Source organism: Pogona vitticeps, chromosome 3 (assembly GCF_051106095.1).
Source record: "Pogona vitticeps strain Pit_001003342236 chromosome 3, PviZW2.1, whole genome shotgun sequence".
Taxonomy (NCBI): Eukaryota; Metazoa; Chordata; class Lepidosauria; order Squamata; family Agamidae; genus Pogona; species Pogona vitticeps.
Window position 1 is genome coordinate 87223305 of NC_135785.1, and position 19859 is coordinate 87243163.

Sequence of the window (19859 nt, forward strand, 5' to 3'; positions counted from 1 at the left end):
CTGTGCTGCAAAGGTCAGAAGACCAACAGCCGTAAGATCGAATCCATGCAACGGAGTGAGCTCCCATCACTTGTCCCAGCTCCTGCCAACCTAGCAGTTCGAAAGCATGTAAAAATGCAAGTAGATCCAATGGGAAGACAACAGCCTTCTGTGTCTAGTCATGCTGGCCACGTGACCACAGAAACTGTCTACGGACAAATGCTGGCTCTACGGCTTGGAGACGGGCATGAACACCGCGCCCTAGAGTCGGACATGACTGGACTAAATTTAGCTTTAGCTTTACTACAATGTAGGCATCTGCACAAAGTCTTGTGACATAAAGGAAAAATTATTGTAGGTTGTAAACAGATGAAGGGAATACTTCTATTAAATATGTTATAGGAGGAACTGCTCTTACCCCCCCCCCCGAATTGAATACACTAAGATTTCCACAAGAAACTTACCCCATCAAGTCGGCCATCAGAGGCTGTAACAATCAAAATGTAGCGGTCAGTGCTTTCTCTGTCTAAAGGCTTTCCTAAGGCTAGCAGCCCAGATCTAACAATAAAACAAAAAATTTATGTTACATCAATACACAGTTCTAAAATACTGACAATTATATTTAGTTGCTATTGGGTATAGCAATAAAGTCTTTCTCTTTCTGTGAATGGTTCTCAAGGTGAGATATTGAAGGAATGATTTTACCAGGGTTACCCCCATCCCACTCCAATAAGCTGAGATTTGAACCTAGGTTTCCTGAGTTCCAGTACATCAGTCTATTCACTACACCACAGTGGTTCTATAGCAAAAATACAGGTGCTATTTATGCAAACACTGTTTTGTATGTTCACTTGAGAACAAATGAAAATTTGAATTTGATGGGTCACATTTTGTTCAATTTTAATCTATTCTGAAACAAATACTCCAGGGGGATAAATGAGTATCCCATTTGCACTCCAGTCAGATTCCATGGAGAAATATCTGAGTGCCTTCACAGTGTTTCTGTTTTTACAAACTCCCTATGAGAGATGGATTTTTGTTTTATACACATCTGACAAGGAATTTAATTGTGGTCACAGAAGATTTTGTACTTTGCTTTATATTCATTCAGTTCTTTCTTCCTGGATACCCTTCAGAATTTTGACTTAAAAGCTTAAAAAGGAATCTTTTTCTTCTTTAAAAGATTTATTTAACAAGCAAGTAATCATGAAAATAACAGCTGAAAAATGTAAAATACATATGAGTACATATTGCAAAATTCACAGTCCTCCAACACATAAACTTTCTAGTTCATATATGTAGATAGTATTTTTAATCTACAAAAATGTAGGATTTACTAAAAGTGTGATCTATTCAAATAGCATAGAATTTAAGTTTAGTAATTCAAAAGATACAATATTAAGACTCTTTTCTTAGTAAAAACAGTTATTTTCTTAGAAAAAAGTATAAAATCAATGAACTCTCATGCAAGTCACTTAAAAATCTCTATTCAATACATATTAATTGTAAAAAGAAAACTGAACATGGCATAAACTATTATGTCACATGACATTTCATAATTCTCACCCACTCCAAGCAACGATTCAATGCAGAAATCTCTGTTTATATATCTCTTGATGTTATGCATAGTCAAAACAATCTGTCATAGGACTCTAGCTTTCCCACAGGTCTGGGATGTCAATATGCCCTAATCTCTATCTAAGCAATGTTCTGACCCAGGGATGTCCTAGTGCCAGGCAGGCCATGTAGTAACCCCTCCCATTTGAGTACATCTAGCTAGATGACATAATCTAATGATATTCTATTTAGACAGTACAATACATCTTGAATACAAAATGTTCCCCATATGAATAACTTATTTTTTCATGCCGTAAGACCTATAATTGACAACTCTTTCAGGGATGACAGTCAAGGGAACTTATTTTGGTGTCTACCTTGCAGCATTAACATTTTATTTATTCACAATATTCTGTACCTAGCATTGCCACAGGCAATTGCAGGAAAGCAAACGGAGCAAATATGAGCTAAGGGCAGATCTTTTACCCACCATACCCTGGAGCAAAATATCTGAGGCATTCCAGGTAAATAAAAACTATGAATGCCAAGGAGATTAGAGGAAGTACCTTTTCTACTGCTACTGTAACACAAAGTGGGGAAAAACCCAAGTTATACTGAAGATGGAGGGAGGGAATAAAACAAAGAGAATAGGTAAAATAAATGATAATGCAACTTTGCCTGCCCATTTACTTTATCCTAGAGAACCAATGTTAGCTCTCGTGATCCACACCAGGCATTGGCTAACAATCCTTTCTCTCTTGGGTTATTTTATTTTGTCACAGTATAGTACAAAATAATGTTTGGAAAATTGGACTCAATTTTGAGAACTGATGCTGATCAATTCCTATAGTAAGAATACTTGCTAAGTTCCTCGTCCCTGGTGATTTATGTTGTCTCAACACATACACTACATTACAGAATTTCAAAGCCCCATATGATTCCTGCCCTCTAGGCAGGGACAAATCTACTATGAAACTAACGAAGCTTAAATTTCAAGGCCTCTAAACCCGGAAGGGCTACAGAAGTGGCTTTAGTCCACGTTTATGAAAAATGTGTGGTGATCTGTCCTGGAACAACACCATTGAAGAAGATAACCATTTTTTTTCACTATGCATAACATAGTCAAATGGTGCTTGGTGCTGGTTGAGAAGGGCCCCCATAGCAGTTCAGACTTCAAGGGCCATAAAATTGTAGGTCTGCTACTGCCCCTGGGTGACAGTGAGAAAAAGAGCTTCCCACACCTGCTGGTCTCTGTCACTTACATAAGATGTCTCTGGTTTCCTTTTTCTCTAAGAAGTGAAGTATGTATGTGTGCACACACAGAGAGAGATAGTCAGGAAAGCTATCATGCCTGCACAGACATCCTCAGAATCTTCCAGAGCCTGGAAAAAAAAACCTTTAGCCCCACCCTCTCACTTATTGCGCATGCACTGCCCCTAACAGCTGTATTTCAGTTCCTTTGTCCACTGCTGATTTTAAACAACAGTGTGGCAGGTATAGGGGAGGTTGTATGAATTGTGTGAAATCACAAATGACCACCTGAAAAAAATACAATTATATGTAAGTAATCCACACTTCTTTGTGGATTCTATGGTTCACACAAATGGATGACTGACAAGCTCACTTTAGTGGATGGTGGGATGTGACACCAAAACAGATGATGATACAGCATGGCCAAAGGATGCATCAAGCTTCACCCTGATGTGTAGTTTGTAATGTTTTAAAAATGTTATGGGCCTGGACCAAGTTGCTGTTCTGGATATTTCTTTCAACTGAAATCCCCTCAGGAAAGCTATTGAAGCAGCAACTATTCTGGTGTCTTTTAAAGAATTAGCCAGAAGTTTATTTGCCAGTTCATAACGTTGAGTAATGATACAGTGGTACCTCGACTTACAAACTTAATCTGTATTGGAACGGCATTCGTATGTCAAAAAGTTTGTAAGTCAAGGCAAACTTTTCCATAGGAATGCATTGAAAACCATTTAATCAGTTCAGGCTGTTTTTCGTTCATATGTTGAGACGCTGTTCGTAGGTAGAGGCATTAATTCCCATAGGAACTAATGCAAAGCAGGGGGCGAATTTTTATTTTATTTTTTCTTCTTTTGACCTAAGATGAACTTAGGTCAAAAAAAGGGGCAGGAAAGTTTCTTTTCTTTTCTTTTCTTTCTTTCTTCTTCTTTTTGGTTCATAAGTCGAGGCTCCGTTTGCACGTTGAAGCAACTTTTTGCGAACGGAGCCGTTCGTAACTTGAATCGTTCTCAAGTAGGGACATTCGTAATTCGAGGTTCCATTGTATTCACTAACTGTTTGGAGGAAATGTGGCTACACTTTTTGTAATGTAACAAATAAAAAAGAATGTCATTTTGTGAAATCCCTTTGTTCTGGAGAGATAGAAGGCTAAAGTTCTATGTTCATCTAATGCATGCAAGGATCTTTCCAAATCAGTGGATGTTGATGGAAAAAATATTGGCAATACCAAAGGTTGACTAAAATGAAAATCTGTTACACTCTTAGGTAGAAAGGAAATGTCTGAAAACAGCATAACATTATCTTTATGAAATTGCACTGCTGATTTTAAACAATACCAGGGCAGCCATGGGGGATGTTGTATGACCACTCGAAGAACTACAATTACATTTAAGTAACCTGGCACAAGGCATTCAATTTGCTTGCCCTTCTTGCTGATGTAATTGCAAAAAAATAGTCTTATACACTAGAAGTCATAAATCTGAGGTAGTCATGGGCTCAAGTGGTGGTTTCATGAGCTGATGCAATACCAAGGAAAGTGACCATAGGGGCATTGGTATTCTGATGTCAGGGTATGAGGTTTTTTTAGTCCATTAAAAATCATTTTACTGTAGGGTTCTTGAACTATTGTGAGGCTTGAGAACATTGTTCTTGGCTAGCCTCTATAGCTGCCAAATAGACCTTTAAAGAAGAATGGCTCTATCCTTTTTCTTTTAGATGTACAGTCAACCCTTGACTTACAAACTTAATCCATTCCGGAAGGAAGTTTGTAAGTCGAAAAGTTCGTAAGTCAAATCAGCATTTCCCATAGGAATGCACTGAAAACCAATTAATATGTTCCGGCTGTTTTTGGTTCTTAGGTCGAGGGACAGTTTGTAACTCAAATCATTAGTTCCCATAGGAACTAATGCAAAGCCAGTTAATCCGTTCCTACCACTAGGGGCAGAATTTTTCTTCTTTTCTCCTTTTAACCTAAGATAACCTAAGATGACTTGGGTTAAAAAAAGGAAAGAAAAGAGGAAGGGAAAGAGGGAACAGACACCTTTTCAACAGAACACCTTGAAAAGCACCTTTTCAGCCAAGACAAGCACCTTCTGGGAAAAACCAAGCACCTTTCAGACAACAGATCACCTTGAAAACACCTTTTCAATCAAGACAAGCCAATACAAGCACCTTTTGGGGAAAAAAGGGGCAGCAAAGGAGGGAGGGAACACCTTTTAAAAATCCAAAAATGAAAAATATAGTCCGTACAGCGCTGTACCAGGCAATATCAGGCAGTCTGAAGACTGTCTCCAAATCCACTCTCAAAACGCTGGGAAGAGCGAGGAAGCAGACAGGCACCCTCTTCACTGGCCAAGGGTTAACTGAAAGTTCACATTTTGCGCTTTCCCCAACTCCCGCACAGTTTTTTCGGTTCGTAACTCAAATCTAAGCTTGCAAGTCGAGTCAATATTTTTCTATCAGAGCGGTTTGTAAGTCGAAATGTTTGTAACTAGGGCCATTTGTAAGTCGAGGGTTGACAGTAATAGAAAATGAAGGACAATATACAGTATAATTTTGGGGCCTGGTGTTCTTGCCCTATCAACTTAGCAAATGGGATAATTTCCCCCCATTTATTTGTAAGAGTACATTTTTCTTCTTGATGGTTTTCTTGGCACAAGAATTTTCTTTATTGTAGGTGAATTCTCCATGCTGTTAACTTTAACCAAGGTTCCATCTAAGCTGTGTGTGCATGCGTGCACACAACCCAACCTCCATCCATGCATCTTTCTTCCACTTCTGTGCAGCGATTGTGTTCAACCCCTTTGGTTCCAGTTGCGATGGAACCCTGCACGTGCAGGGGTGTGTGTGGAGTCACACATGCACACAGGGGTGTAGTCGTGCATGAGAGAGCCAGAGCCCTGCCCAGCAAGACCGAAAATTAGAGGGTATGTTGACTTTAACTGTTCATTTTTGTTGAGTTATAAGATGCTAGCTGCACAATCCACTGTACAATGTGCAGAGAACATTTGAAGTGTAACCAGAGAAAGGGAGTCTTGCTGGAAAGTGCAGGTGAAAGTTCTCTTATTATCTAATAAGTCTTCCATCAGAGGTAGGATTTCCCCCCCAAAGGAACAAATAATAAGCAGCCATAGCTGATTGATAATAAACTATTTTAATTCCTTGGGCTGATGTTGAGTAAATCCTCCTACCAACTGCATCCATCTTGAAATTCTCTTTTGTAATAGGAGTTGTATTGTTGCACCCCCTTCATCTTGTTTGGGATGCTTTCACAATGACCAGATTAGATTGTGGATGCTTTAGGAGGAAACCTGCTTCCTTCTCATGTTCTTTATATAAGTTTTCCACTCGTCTTGAAGTTTAAGGTGGAAGAGTTTAAGGTTTCTGTCAAGACTCATTTATTAAACCCAATGGAGAAGACAACAAAGTTATCTGAACCTGCATAGCTACATTTCTCTGTACTTTAAAAAAAAACTTGGATCAGATCTTGGGAGGTGGTAGCCTCGGTACTTCTAATTGAAGAACTTTTGCCATTCTTAATCACAAACCTGAATACAGTCTGATTGGGATGGTGGATTAGTGTTACCAAAATGAGTCTGGCAAGGTTGCCAGTATAAAGGAAGATTCTGGAGGTGAAGCATACTCTTCCCCAGAATATGATGAATTTAAATTCTCAGAGGTAGCTCTGTCTTTGTCTTTCACAAGGTATTCCTTTGCTTCAGTGGAAGACAACATGTCACATACAGAGGGTCAGGAAGAGCTAAGAATTTTCTCTCCTTGCTTTTGGAGGCAACAACGTGTTTCCATCTACTCTTTGATCACCTGACCCCATTGCAAGTTGCTTAGTGCCAATGGTGAGTCTTTGATCCCACAGGATCAGTTATTGAGATTGGGGATTGGAGGTCTAACATTATGCTGGCTCCATTCCTTCCTCGATGGCTGATGTCAGAGAGTTCAGCTTGGGGAAGCTGTTTCATTCCCATGGACACTACAATGTGGTGTTCCACAGGGGTATATCATCTCTCCCTTGCTGTTTAACATCTACATGAGGCCGCTGGGAGAGGTGATTCGGAGATTCAGAGTTCACTGTCATCATACACTGGTGATACACAAGTCTATCTCTTCTTTTCTTCTTCAGCAGAGGAAGTTGTACAGACCCTAGAACATTGCCGGGCTGTGGTTATGGACTGAACAAGGGCAAATAGGCTGGACTTGAATCCTGACAAGACGGAGATCCTGTTCTTGGGAGGGCATCCTGATCGGTTAGGGGGCCTGTTACCTGAGCTTGATGGGCTCACACTCCCCCTGAAGGATCAGGTGCAGAATCTGGGTATGCTTCTGGACCAAGCCCTCTCAGTGGAGAAACAGATCCTGGCTGTGGCCAAATCTGCCTTCTGCCATCTGAGGCAGACTGAATACCTCCATCTCCTTCTTGACAGGAGATCCCTAATAACATTGGTTAATGTGTTGGTAACCTTGAGGATTGACTGACTATTGCAATGCTATCTATGTGGGCCTGCCCTTGAAGGTGGTTTGGAAGCTGCAGCAAGTGCAAAATGCAGTGGTCAGGCTGGTCACTGATGCACTTAAGTTTGACCATATTTCACCTCTCCTGGCTCGCCTGCACTGGGTGACAGTATGCTTCCAGGCCAAATTCAAGGTATTGATGCCAACTTATAAAGCTCTTTATGGTTAGGACCTTGCTACCTGTCAGAGTGCCTCTCCCTCAAGTCATCTTCCCATCCCACCCGCACCTCCCAGTCTTTAATGTTGCAGGTCGCCACTCCAGAAGAGGCCTGGAAGACATCAACCAGAAACCGGGCCTTTTCAGTAGTGGCCACTCCACTCTGGAACCCTCTTCCTGTGGAGGTATGACTGGCCCCCACCCTCCTGAATTTCCACAAGCAAATTTAAATCTGGCTTTTTACCCAGGCCTTCCCAAGTACCACCCTTTTGTAAAATTATGTTGGCCTGCTGTCTGCCAACTTATTTCTCAGATGGGTGATTTAATTGGGGGGGGGTAAGGGTTTGTTTGTTTTCTTTTCATATGTTTTATATGGTTTTAATAATATTTTGTAAGGTGCTCAGACTAGTGGCATGTTCACTAAATGGGTGAGGTATAAATCTAAATAAATAAAATAAATAACATTTGTGTGAAATGTACTTTGAACAAAACACTTGTATGTGTGCAAAATAAATATATGTTTTCCTTTCATGAAGCTGAGGACATATGTGTGCAGATTTACACAGCAAGAACAGGCTGATTGATGACAACCTATTCATAGCTACTGTCTTTGTGGTCAATTCTCACAACAGTATTTTTATAAACAGCAAAAACAGAAAAATTGTTTGGTAAACTGTGGCACATATTCTCTAACAAACCTTTTGTTTATGCCTAGGAATCCAGGTGTTAAACGATTTTGTGTGGCATTTCTCTGGTGTAACTACCATGGAAGAGCTTATGGGATGCATCCTATGTTCTTCCTATGCCATTCCAGGAACCCCGAGAGTCTGGGCCACAGATAAGAAACCATGTGGCAGCTCCTACCAACAGCAGTGTCTTCCACCCACAAAACTGAAACCACATCACCAAGAGTACACACCTAAATATAAATCTGCAAGCAAGTGTTGCCTAGCTACTTTGTGCAAGGGTTTCCACATCAACTGCTCCCCCCCGATAACAATTACCCTAGGACACAGAAAATTGTGTAGCAATAGACAGAAAGTGGGTTTAGAATAGATATCTGCTGCGGTAAAACTACCGTTTTGGAAAAGCTATTAGGTTACCACAGCATACTTAGTTTTTAGTACCTATTCTGCTTGCATCAACATTCACAGCAAGTACAAATGCCTTTCTTTTTGTTGTGCTAAGCAGAAATCTTTAAGCTTTGAGAACATAATGATAACTCTCTACTTACCCTTTTTCATAATTACTAAAATAAGTCCCTTCAATATATCCCTGGTTTCCCTTTCTTATAATTAATATTCAAAGGCGTAACCGCTTTGCAAATGACAGGTTCTTAAAGGAAAGAAGGTTTACACCATCTCAGGTACATATGCTTTCAGTGTTTCATGGCTTTTCTTTACACTAATTAAGGTGGTATCAATTTAGGAAGAAAGCTAAAAGCTTTCTCAGTTGGTAACGCCTGGAATGTCTGGCACTGATTTCAAACAATGGTCCCAAAAGGTCTTCCTTTTCATTAAAGCACATTTCACTTTCAAGACAAGGAATAGAATTTTTAAAAACACCCAAAACTAATGTCACTGTCATTAGCAGAAACCTGGCAGGTCTAAAGGCTTCTAATTAATCCCAGGTCACTTTTATAATTGAAGTTTCCATCTCAGTAGGTTTTACCTAGTCAAACATTTAAAACAAATATATAGTCTCCCGTGCACAATTTCAAACTTCAGCACCATTCACAGAGCTCTTATTAGTGCGTGAGAATTCAACTTCAAACAGCTGAACACCTCTGATTACAAACATTGCTGTTTGCACAAAATCTGCATATTTATTGTGAAGTCAGAAACTCAGGCTGCAATCCTGTACCTAACTGGAAATAACCAGATATCAAGTAAATAAGAGTTATTATAAGACTGCATTATGAGTCATAAGGGACTTACGTTCGAGAAAGGTTAAATACTTGCTGGGGATCTCCATTCTGGATTATGTATGTTATAGGGTCACCCTCTCGATCAGTTGCCTTCAGAAGGAAAACACAAATTAAGAGGCATATTACAGATTGTTATATGCTGTTGTCTTTTTATCAAGTTCTTTTGGGGGGGAAATCGGTATTGAGGGGCATCACATTTTAAATACTAATCAACTCATTCATAACAATTAAATATTTGACAGGTTTAACTCTAGATCAACTGATTGCCTATTTTTTGTCCCCCTCCCCCTAGAGAAATGCTTGGATTTTGGCTGCACAAAGAGTGTGCCTTCATAAGCATGATAATTACTTACTGGAATTTCAGGAAATTAGAATATTTGCATACTTAAGCTTTAATCAACACTGACTGACAGAACGAGGGATAATAAAGAAGCTTTCAGTAGGCAGTAAATTCTCCAAAATAACTCAATGGATATTATTTATCATGGTATTCGTGTGCATGTGTATATATATGAATGAGAGATGTACTTCAGATCTTGTACTTATTTGACCAGTTTTTAAAATACACAGTATAAAACAATACTGGACTATAATGTGTTTGAAAAGAATTAAGTGATTATAAAATAAAGACAATTATGCAAACTGTTCACATGGGGAGGGGAGAAAATGTATCTGCCTTAAAAATACAGCACACAATTCAGTCAACGTTAAGCATCCTGGAATCCTATTGATTTGATCATGCAGAAACCTGCATGTTCTACTGAATTCAGTGGGGCTTACACACAGGTAAATGTGAATGAGAATGAGTATAATAAACCTGGAATCAATGGGACTTCAAAGTGCTTAATTGTGGTTGGATCATACTTTTAAAGGACATAATCTTGCTAGTATTCAGTAATTTATTTTTATTTATTTATTTATTTATTTATTTATTTATTTATTTATTTATTTATTTATTTATTTATTTATTTAATATCTTGCCCATCTAGATTGAAGTCTATTCTGGGCAGCTAACAACACTCAAGAATAATGAAAAATAAAACAACAACAATAATACAATTGCAAATAGCAAATAAATTAGGTATTGACAGGAGGGAAGGCCTACCTAAAGAGCCATGTCTTGACTTGGCTCTTAAGAACACCCAGCAACGGAGCCAGACAAATGACTGGAGGGAGATTGTTCCAGAGGCAAGGGGCCACTGCCAAGAAGGCCCACTTCCTTGTTCTGTCTCTTTGGGCCTCCCTCAGTGTTAGGCCCCTCAGCTGCCCATCTTGACTAAAGTGAGTGATTTGGGTAAATCTAGGTAAGAGGAGGCGTTCCACCAGATATTGAGGTCGTAAACCATTTAGTCATCATTCGTACTTTGAAATCAATGCAGAAATGAATGGGCAGCCAATGCAGGGCAGCCAGGGTAGGGGAGATATGTTGATGTTTTCTCACCCCAGTAAGAAGTCTGGCTGCTGCGTTCTGTGCCATTTGAAGCTTCCGCATCCATCTCAAAGGTAGCCCCATGTAGAGAACATTACAGTAGTCTAATCTCGAGACTACAAGCGCATGGATCAGAGTGGTGAGGACCCCCACATCAAGATAGGAACACTGCTGGGCAATCCACCAAAGATGGACTGGGTCACCTGCATCCATTTCAATACAGCCTCTGTACAGTGCTGAAGGGATGAAATGGCATCCACTGTTGTTGGAGAAAATGAGATGTAGTACTGATCACACGAAGCCCCACACCCCCTGATGACCTGACCCAGTGACTTCATGTAGATATTAAACAGCATTAATTCTTGCATTTTTTCCCTTCTTCTTCTTGAATTAGAGGAACTAGGGGTGGCAACAGACTGGTGGTCACTGAATAAATTAGAATCAAGATATAGATGGGCTGCCTTCCATGGCTGACGAGCCCCACCTACCCGGCCTGCTCTTTAATAGTGCAAAAGTATGATCTGGTCCTTAAAACTTTCCTAACTCCCAGGCTTATGCAAATCTAATTGGCTTTCCTAGTTACCATATTAAGGCCAGAGACATGCTCTTTTAAAGCAGGAAGTCCCACCCCTAGGCCCCACCCCCAGGCCATGTGGTCAGGAGACAAAAAGAAAGCCCAGGGGAAAAAAAACTCAGCCAGGCATCCATGCAAACAGACCTGGCCTTCGCCCTCAGCCCAGCTTCCTAGGGAAAAGGGTCCAGGGTCCTGGGACAAGCTCTTTTAAAGCAGGAAGTCCCACCCCTAGGCCCCATCATTATACTGATGAGAAAATAATAAAGAAAATGTATACATACTCACTGGAATATGAATTGGAGGATGAGAGGGTAAAGGAGACAATGATAAAATGGGCAAGGGATTTCGGCTATAATATTGACATTGATCACTGGACGATGATGTGGAAAGATTGTTATAAAATGATCAAGCCAGTAAATCTAAGAGAAAACATCCTCAAAATGTTTTACAGATGGCATTACACTCCTATAAAACTGGCAAAAATGTCAGAAGGTAGCAGTAATATCTGTTGGAAATGTAAAAAAAATAGGAACTTATTATCATATGTGGTGGTCATGTGAAAAAGCCAGGGTTTATTGGTCACATTTGTGGGAAATGATAAAAGGAATTATTCAAAAGAAATTAAACTTTAAACCCGAAATAGCATTATTAAATATTATGCCAGAAATTACCGATAAGAAACTCAAATATTGTTTGATGTATATATTGATAGCAGCTAGGTTATTCTGGGCCCCAAAATGGAAAAGCGAAGACATGCCTACAATGGAGGAGCTCCTGAAGAAGCTGTTGGACATTATAGAACTGGACATATTATCAGAAGCGCTACGAGATCAACCAAGAGACTATGTAAAACAAAGTTGGAACTTAATACATGTTTGGGCCCAGGGTCAGACTTGAAGAGAGGGCAAAATGATTGATGGGCTTTGTTCTTTTTTCCCCTTCTCTTTTTATTTTCAATGCTCTCTGGAGTTTGGGAAAGCTGGAATGTAACGAGGTCTGAATCTCTGTCCTCAAAGGGTGGGGGGAGGGTTTGGGGTATCTGTATTTGTACTATAGATATGTGTTTGTAGTTGAATAAAATGTATAAAAAAAGAAAAAAAAAGAAAAAAATAGATATTAAACAGCATTGAGGAGATAATCAAGCCCTGCAAAACCCCACAATTAAGATTCCACAGAGCCGATACACTCTCCCCAAGCTGTACTTTCTGGGATTGTCCTCCAAGAAGGACTGGAGCCAGGCTAGCGCCAGACACCAATTCTCCAGGAGGATACCGTGGTCGACGGTATTGAAGGTGGCTAAGATATCGAGAAGGACCAACAGAGACATTTTGCCCCTGTTGGCCTCCCTCAGCAGGTCATCAAACAGGGTGACCAATGCTGTTTCTGTACCATGGCATGGCCTGAAGCCCAACTGAAAGGGATCCAGGGCGTTGGTTTAATCCAAAAGGCCTGGAGCTGGTTAGCCACCACCCTCTCTACCACTTTGCTTAGGAAAGAAACATTGGTGACAGGTCTATAATTGCCAATGTCATCTGGTTTCTTCCTAATGGGCCAAATGACTTCCTCCTTGAGGGCAAGGGGAATCTGGCCCCCCTGGAGAGACCCATTAATTATTGCAGTGGCCCATTCGGTTGTTATAGGCCTGGCTGCTTTGATTAACCAGGCCGGGCAAGGGTCAAGGGAGGAGGTGGTGGCAAGACAGCGGTCAAGCGCTTTGTCCACCATATCTGGTGTCACAGGCTGAAAGAGATCAAGTCTCATTGGGCAAGGTGGAGCTCTGGACTTCTCTGCTCGATCTACTTGTTCAAAAAAGAAGAGAGCTCCCAGCGGATGGCCTCTACTTTAGATTTTAAAAATGCTGCAAATTGGTCAGGTGAAATACTAGTAGGAGGCCTATCACTTAGACTAATTCTGGATAGATTGTGGACTATAGGGAAAAGTTCCGCCTGCTGATTTGAAGTTTTGCTTATCTGGACAGCGAAGTAAGCTCAACTGGCAGCCCCCACCATGGTAGGGTAAAGGTTGGTTGCAATCCTGACAGCTTTTCGATTATAATCTGTCAGGTTTCTTCTCCACTTGCACTTTAGCCTTCTCCTACTTTGCTTCATAGCTCACAGCTGCTGATTAAACCAGGGTGCTGAATGAGCTCTGCAATGGAGAGGTGTTTAGGAGTGATTGTGTCAACAGCCCTGATAGCGGCGGCAAGCCAGCATCAACCAGAGCATTGACAGGAGCACCAGTCAGATTAGCTGCAATCCTTCTCCTGGAATCCTATAGGATCCAGTAACCTTCGGGGACGGACCATTAAAATAAGTCCTTGTTCCCGGCAGAGAGAGAGAGCCACTGAGAGGTTGCATTTAAGTAGGCGGTGATCTGACCATGACAAGGGGACTGACACAAGGTCAGTCACCATCAGACCACACTCACTTTGCTCGGGGGAAAACACCAGGTCTAACATGTGACCGCCCACGTGGGTGGGACCGTTGACATGTTGGGACACATCCAAGGAAGCCATGATTTCCAAGAACTGAAGAGCCAGACAGGAAACCTCCACCTCCACATGGATGTTGAATCACCCAAGACCAAAAGCCTTGGAGATTCCAACAGTGTCGGGAGGTGAAGTCTGCCAGCTCCAGTAAGGAAATGGCTGGGTCGCAGGCAGTGCAGTAACCAGCAAGATTCCATCCTTGGCCCCAATCGATATGTGTAGAGCCTCAAGACCTGGCGTCACCACCACGGAGCACCTAACAACATCTAGAGTGCTTTTATAGACAATGGCTTCTCCCCTCACCACTCCAGTCTACCCTGGTGTTGTACTGCATAACCTGGAGGGCAGACAAGGATCAAGGGAACACCCCCTTCCCCGCCCATCCAATTCTCAGTTATGCATGCCTGGTCTGCATCCTCCTCCAGGATAAGGTCTTGGCTAATATGGGATTTGCTGGATATAGACCTGGTGTTCAACAACACCAGATTTAGAGTGAAGGGATGGCTGGTCTGACTACCTTGAGTCTGACAGTCACTGTGCCAGAACAGTGAACAACCTTCAAACATATGTTCACTGTTCTTCTGCAATGAGTAGGAACTGTGCCAATGCCATATCTCCCTCTACTCATAATCATTCTGGTGTTCAGAGGAGCCCCGCTTGGGGAGGGCAGGCCCTCCACATAAAGCAAAAAGAAGGGGGAAAGGAAAAGACCAGAAATATTACAAATTAATAAAACAACAATACAATAATCAAATTAACAAAATTAATTAAACCGTAACATAAAAACAGACATGTCATTTTAAATTAAACACTAAAGGTTTGCATAACTTTCTGTGGATAATTGATGAGGTGCTGGGGCATGCCCTGTTGGCTCATCAGCTAGCCATGGTAAATTATGCAAACAGGATTAGTGTTTCAAGACATAATCCCAATGTGATTACCTCAGGTATGCAGCTAAAACTAATGAATTAATTTTTTCTTAAAATGTCCATGCCTGCCATGAATATAATCAATATATTCATTTAGATCTACCCAGCTGTAAGGGATGCACATGGGTAGAACTAGAATAAAGAATAAAAAACTAGATACATTCTAGAGTGGACATTCAGTCCTTCTGTGGCAACAATGAGGATCCAAATTTCATGTAAAGTGTGAGTATGCCCTAGAAGGCTCCCTAAGTATCAACAGAAATGTGTAGTCATTCTGTGGTAATAAGAATGGGGTTCTGAGGAGACAAACCAAAATAAAAGAGGTCAGTGATGGCAGAAAAAGTCATGGTACAGAGAGACATTTATTTAGAAATACCCAAAGTAGTGTAGGATTAAAACCATCACATTCATAAGCAGAAAGATTTTTGTCAATGCTTACATTGAAGCATTCTGTACCTGCAAATTTAGCAAAACGGCACCAATTCGCATGGCCTCACTGAGTTCAAGGCTGTACATCTGCTGGGGAAAGCGGGGTGGGCTTTGATTGTTTGGCGGAAGGACCTCAATGTAAACAGTTGTGATAGAACTCCTGCAGTGACATAAGACAAACACATTTGTTTAGAAAAACCCAATTCCTAACACAACACTTTTCACTCAACTAGAGATCTTACAATGCTTCAATAATAAACTTGGCAAGATATACTTGTATACATATAAAAGTCTCAGTCCAGCAGTTACTTGCATATATTATAGTTCTAGTGCCTTATCAAGATCTTCTTCATGTAGCTTCTCCTCCAAAACTGAGAGGCAAATCAGACATCATGGTTAGCAAGAAGAAAAATACACAGACACAAACGTCCAGGCACAACACACAAACACAACTTCTCTCTCTCTCTCTCTCTCTCTCTCACTCTCACACACACACACACACACACACACACACACACACACACACACACACACACACACACACACACACACACACACACACACACAGAGAGAGAGAGAGAGAGAGAGAGAGAGAGAAAGAGAAAGAGAGAGAGAGAGGAGAGAGCTCCTGCCCCTCCTGGTGCTGGGGGTGGAACAGTTAGCTTTCCCTTACCTAGTTACATTTCCTTGAAAATACTCTCTTCCCTTCCATACACATTGTGCACACGGCGATTAGGCTGCAAGAAACCATTCCACTGTAGCCAAGGAAATATGTTTTTTAAACCTAGTTGCTGTGGAGACTCCGTGTGCAGATGCAGGTGCTCTGAAGTGAGTGTGCCCATGGACCACAGTTTCCCCTTCCCTCTATCCATGCTATAAAACAGGGGTCTCCAAACTTTTCAGGATGAGAGCCACATCATATGTTTTACACATTTTTGAGGGCCAAGGAAACACACTCGTGCGCGTGCGTACGCATGCATGCACAAGCTGAAGAGAGAAGACCTGAGCATGTGGACTTGAGCCTTCAACATTCACTGCGCTGAATAGAAAGGCAAGGCAGGCTGGATGTGGCCTGTCGGCCATAGTTTGGAGACCCCTGCTATAAAACATTGAAGACTATTGACTCTTCAGTCAAAAACTTCACAAATATTGTGGGTTCCTGTGAAGCATGTTTTAAAACCTAACTTTAAAATTATTGCTGCTTGTTATACATCTCCAGCAGTGAAGGCTCCTAATTCTATGCCATTACTTAAACAGCAAAAACAGCAGGGTCTACCTGTAGTGAGTACGCTGAAGCCTCTACCAACTCAGACCTCCAGAAGTGCTCACTCTTCTTCTCAGGTAGCTGCCACCAGGTATTGCTGTTTCAATACCAATAAATCACTGAATCATGTGTTTCTTCAAAACTTAAACTTGTTTATTGGTTTAACAAAATAAAATAAGTAAATCACAAAATGTTAATCAAGGTCCCTCACTCACTGACACACACAGACTCTTCCCTCACTGACTGTTTGGCTCACCGGCCCATAGACACACTCATCACTCACTCTCACAAAATCTCTCTAATATCATACACCCCTTTTTATATTCCAGCTCCTCCTCCTTCTGCACCACCTTCCATCCCCTCATTGGCTGATGTTCCACTGCCCAGCTGTGACGGACAGGTGAGGGCAGGGCTGAATGCTACACTACCTTTGAGCAGACATGTGCAGCATGCTGTAAATATCTTATACAGTGGTGCCTCGCATTAGGATGTTAATTCGTTCCAGCGAAATTGCTGTAGAACGAAAATGTTGTAAAGCGAAAATAAAAAAGCCATTGAAACACATTTAAACCTGGTTAATGCATTCCAATCAGCTAAGAACTCACCGTCCAACGACGATCCTCCATAGGGGCGGCCATTTTAGGGTGCCCGTGCAGCGAAAAATGGCTCCTAAACACAGCGGGGAGCCATTTTGAGCACCGGGCGGCCATTTTGAAAACCCAATGATCAGCTGTTTTGATTGTCGGGAAGCGAAAATTGGTTCCCGAAACAGGGAACCGATCATCCCACAGCAAAATCCCCCCATTTAAAACGTCATTTTGCGATCGCAAAAATGTCATCGTAATGCGGATTTGTCATTAAACGGAGCGCCCGTCTTGCGAGGCACCACTGTATATCATGCAGAATCAAATATTTATTTATTTATTATACTTGTAAACTGCCCCATTAGTGCTAGGCACTAAATATAATGTAATATAATATAATATGTTTACCACGTGGCCCCTGCCTGTTTCACCAAACAAAGAGCTCACACTATGTCATCCCACCAGCTGACACCAATTGTGACATTTACTCTTTAGATGCACCTATGTGTTGTGTCCTCACAAAGGGTTCACACTTGTCTGATAACTGCCAACAGAACTTATTGAAGTGTATCATAATGAAGTTAACCATTATCACAGATGTTTTTCAGATATTCATTGTACACAATCAAGTCATTAAAATACCATATCTCTAGCCATATAACCAATCACCACCTGCTCTATCTTTTTATCTTGACCAGCTTATCTCTATTAGTATCTGTTCTTTCTCTCTCTTCTCTCACAATCTCTCTGACTATCTGACACACACTCTCTCTCTGCAAATTCTATCTCTTCCTTATCTTATCCTGCCAAACTTTTTTTGTCTGCTGACTCTGCCCCTTCAATCCACTCATAGGCTCATGCAAATGAGATCCTGACTATGAGTGACAGGAGTGACATGGGGCAATCGTCACAATAATAATAACAGATAATCGGTTATAAAACAAAAATGCTCAACATAACTACTAAATCTTACATAAAACCTAAAACTCAGTACTAAACAATAGCAGGACAGGTGGCATAAATGCCCTAGTCAGAAACCACTTCTACTTATGTATTGGAATGGAATGTTATGCCTTATATATTTACAAGCCAAACATCCTGTTGAATGAATCTGTATATTTTGATCTAGCGGGGTTTTACTTAAATTCTTTCACTCCATGTCAATGCTTCTTTCTCTCAAGCCTAGGTACGAAGGATTGGGAATTAGGTTAGAGATCCAAAGCTGGAAACATTAGTGACAGCAATTCAAATATCTGAATCAAATTAAATATTGTTCATATGTGCTAAACCTGTATCTTATTCACTTGGACAGAGAACTACAGCTACTGATATGTATTTGAATTTTGCTATTGATACTGCCCTAGCAGTAAAAATGGCACAATCAGAATTCCTATATCTAATCCTGATTCTTCACAAAATGGTAGAAAGTGGAAAAGGGTTAAAAATTCTCTAAAGCACTCCAAGCATGTCACTGAGACGTTTATTTACACAATGTTAGAATAGTTACAGGTGCACCAGATACACACCAGTTTTCTCTTGAAGCAATTAATCCACTGACCATAGTACACAAGGGACATGCTAGAAGTACACAACAGTGTACGCCTTGCATATGCATAGACACTTCTACTATACAGTCTCAAGGACAGGTCTACATTTCAAAGTAAGAAAGTAACAGCAGCAATAGCCTTAAGTCTTCCACTGGGATGTGAGAGTCAAGAAGGAAGGTATGTGTATGGAATACAGAAACAGAGGCAGAGCTGATCTCAGAATAGTCTCTGAACAGCATGGTTGTTTAGTTGCTGTCATCCATGCATCTCTTGGAGACATCATTGACCTCCAGACAGAAAGTACGATAGTCTGAAGGGGGTATCTTCAGCACCTGCATATCAGCCCAATTTTTGAAAACTGCTCTAGAATTAAAATGTTTTTTTCATGGAGCCACTCTCTATCGGTCACACAAATTAGAGGCAAGGAGAAGGACGCATGGGACAAGATTTATTTTCCTAGATGTCTTTTATTGTGTATATTTTAACTTTTTTTTGTAGTGTTGTCCAGTTTTACCTTGGGGAAGAGCACCTCATTTCGTTGCACCCACTTGTGAGCGCAATGACAAATAAATTTCTTATGTCTTATGTCTTATGTCTTATTAGTGCCATCTTGGAAGGGTTTCTGTTAAAAGTCGGTCTATATATCTTCTAAACAAGCAAACCAAACATTTGTAGTTTGCACAAATGTTCCATTAATTCCTGTATATATAATTCATATACATTCTATCTTAGAACCTCAGGAACGCTGGCTCCCATTTGAAGTTTCTAAGCCTTACATTTGGAAAGAAACACTTGTAAATGAAATCACAATGCTGCTTGTTTAAAAAAACAAAACAATGAGCGAGCTAAGAATCAATACTGCATGTATCAATACTGCTCACTTAGAGAAACTGGGGCATTGTTCTTCCTCAACTTTAGACTACCCACAGCCAGCTAACTCTTCTGGTACAAACTGTGTTTTAGAGCCATCTTAAGGGAGCCACCTTAAAGGCAAAATGCAATTCCTTTTCATTGCTCTTTCATGCCTGTGCCTACACATGTCACACACCTTCTGAAAGGCTTTTTACTGAATGCATTGGAGTAAATCCCAATCCACAAGGTGAGCTGTTTCTGTCACCTCCTGCTTTCAGATCAATGACAATGCAGGCATTTGGGTAACAATCGTATTGTTCTAAAGATATGACCTATTACTGATTGAGATATCCATATGACAGGCAGTG

At 40.8% G+C, this 19859-nt stretch overlaps 1 protein-coding gene across 8 annotated transcripts in view; it reads right to left on the reverse strand.

The window, feature by feature from the left end:
- The window catches only part of PCDH15 (protocadherin related 15), a 979840-nt gene that overhangs the window by 211567 nt on the left and 748414 nt on the right, over positions 1–19859 (reverse strand). For all 8 annotated transcript variants that reach the window (XM_072995260.2, XM_072995261.2, XM_072995259.2 and 5 more), the window contains 3 exons: positions 15272–15404; positions 9406–9485; positions 444–537 (listed from right to left, as the gene is read on the reverse strand). In XM_072995260.2, coding sequence (XP_072851361.2) covers positions 444–537; positions 9406–9485; positions 15272–15404 — 307 coding nt within the window. The remainder of the gene's footprint in view (positions 1–443; positions 538–9405; positions 9486–15271; positions 15405–19859) is intronic.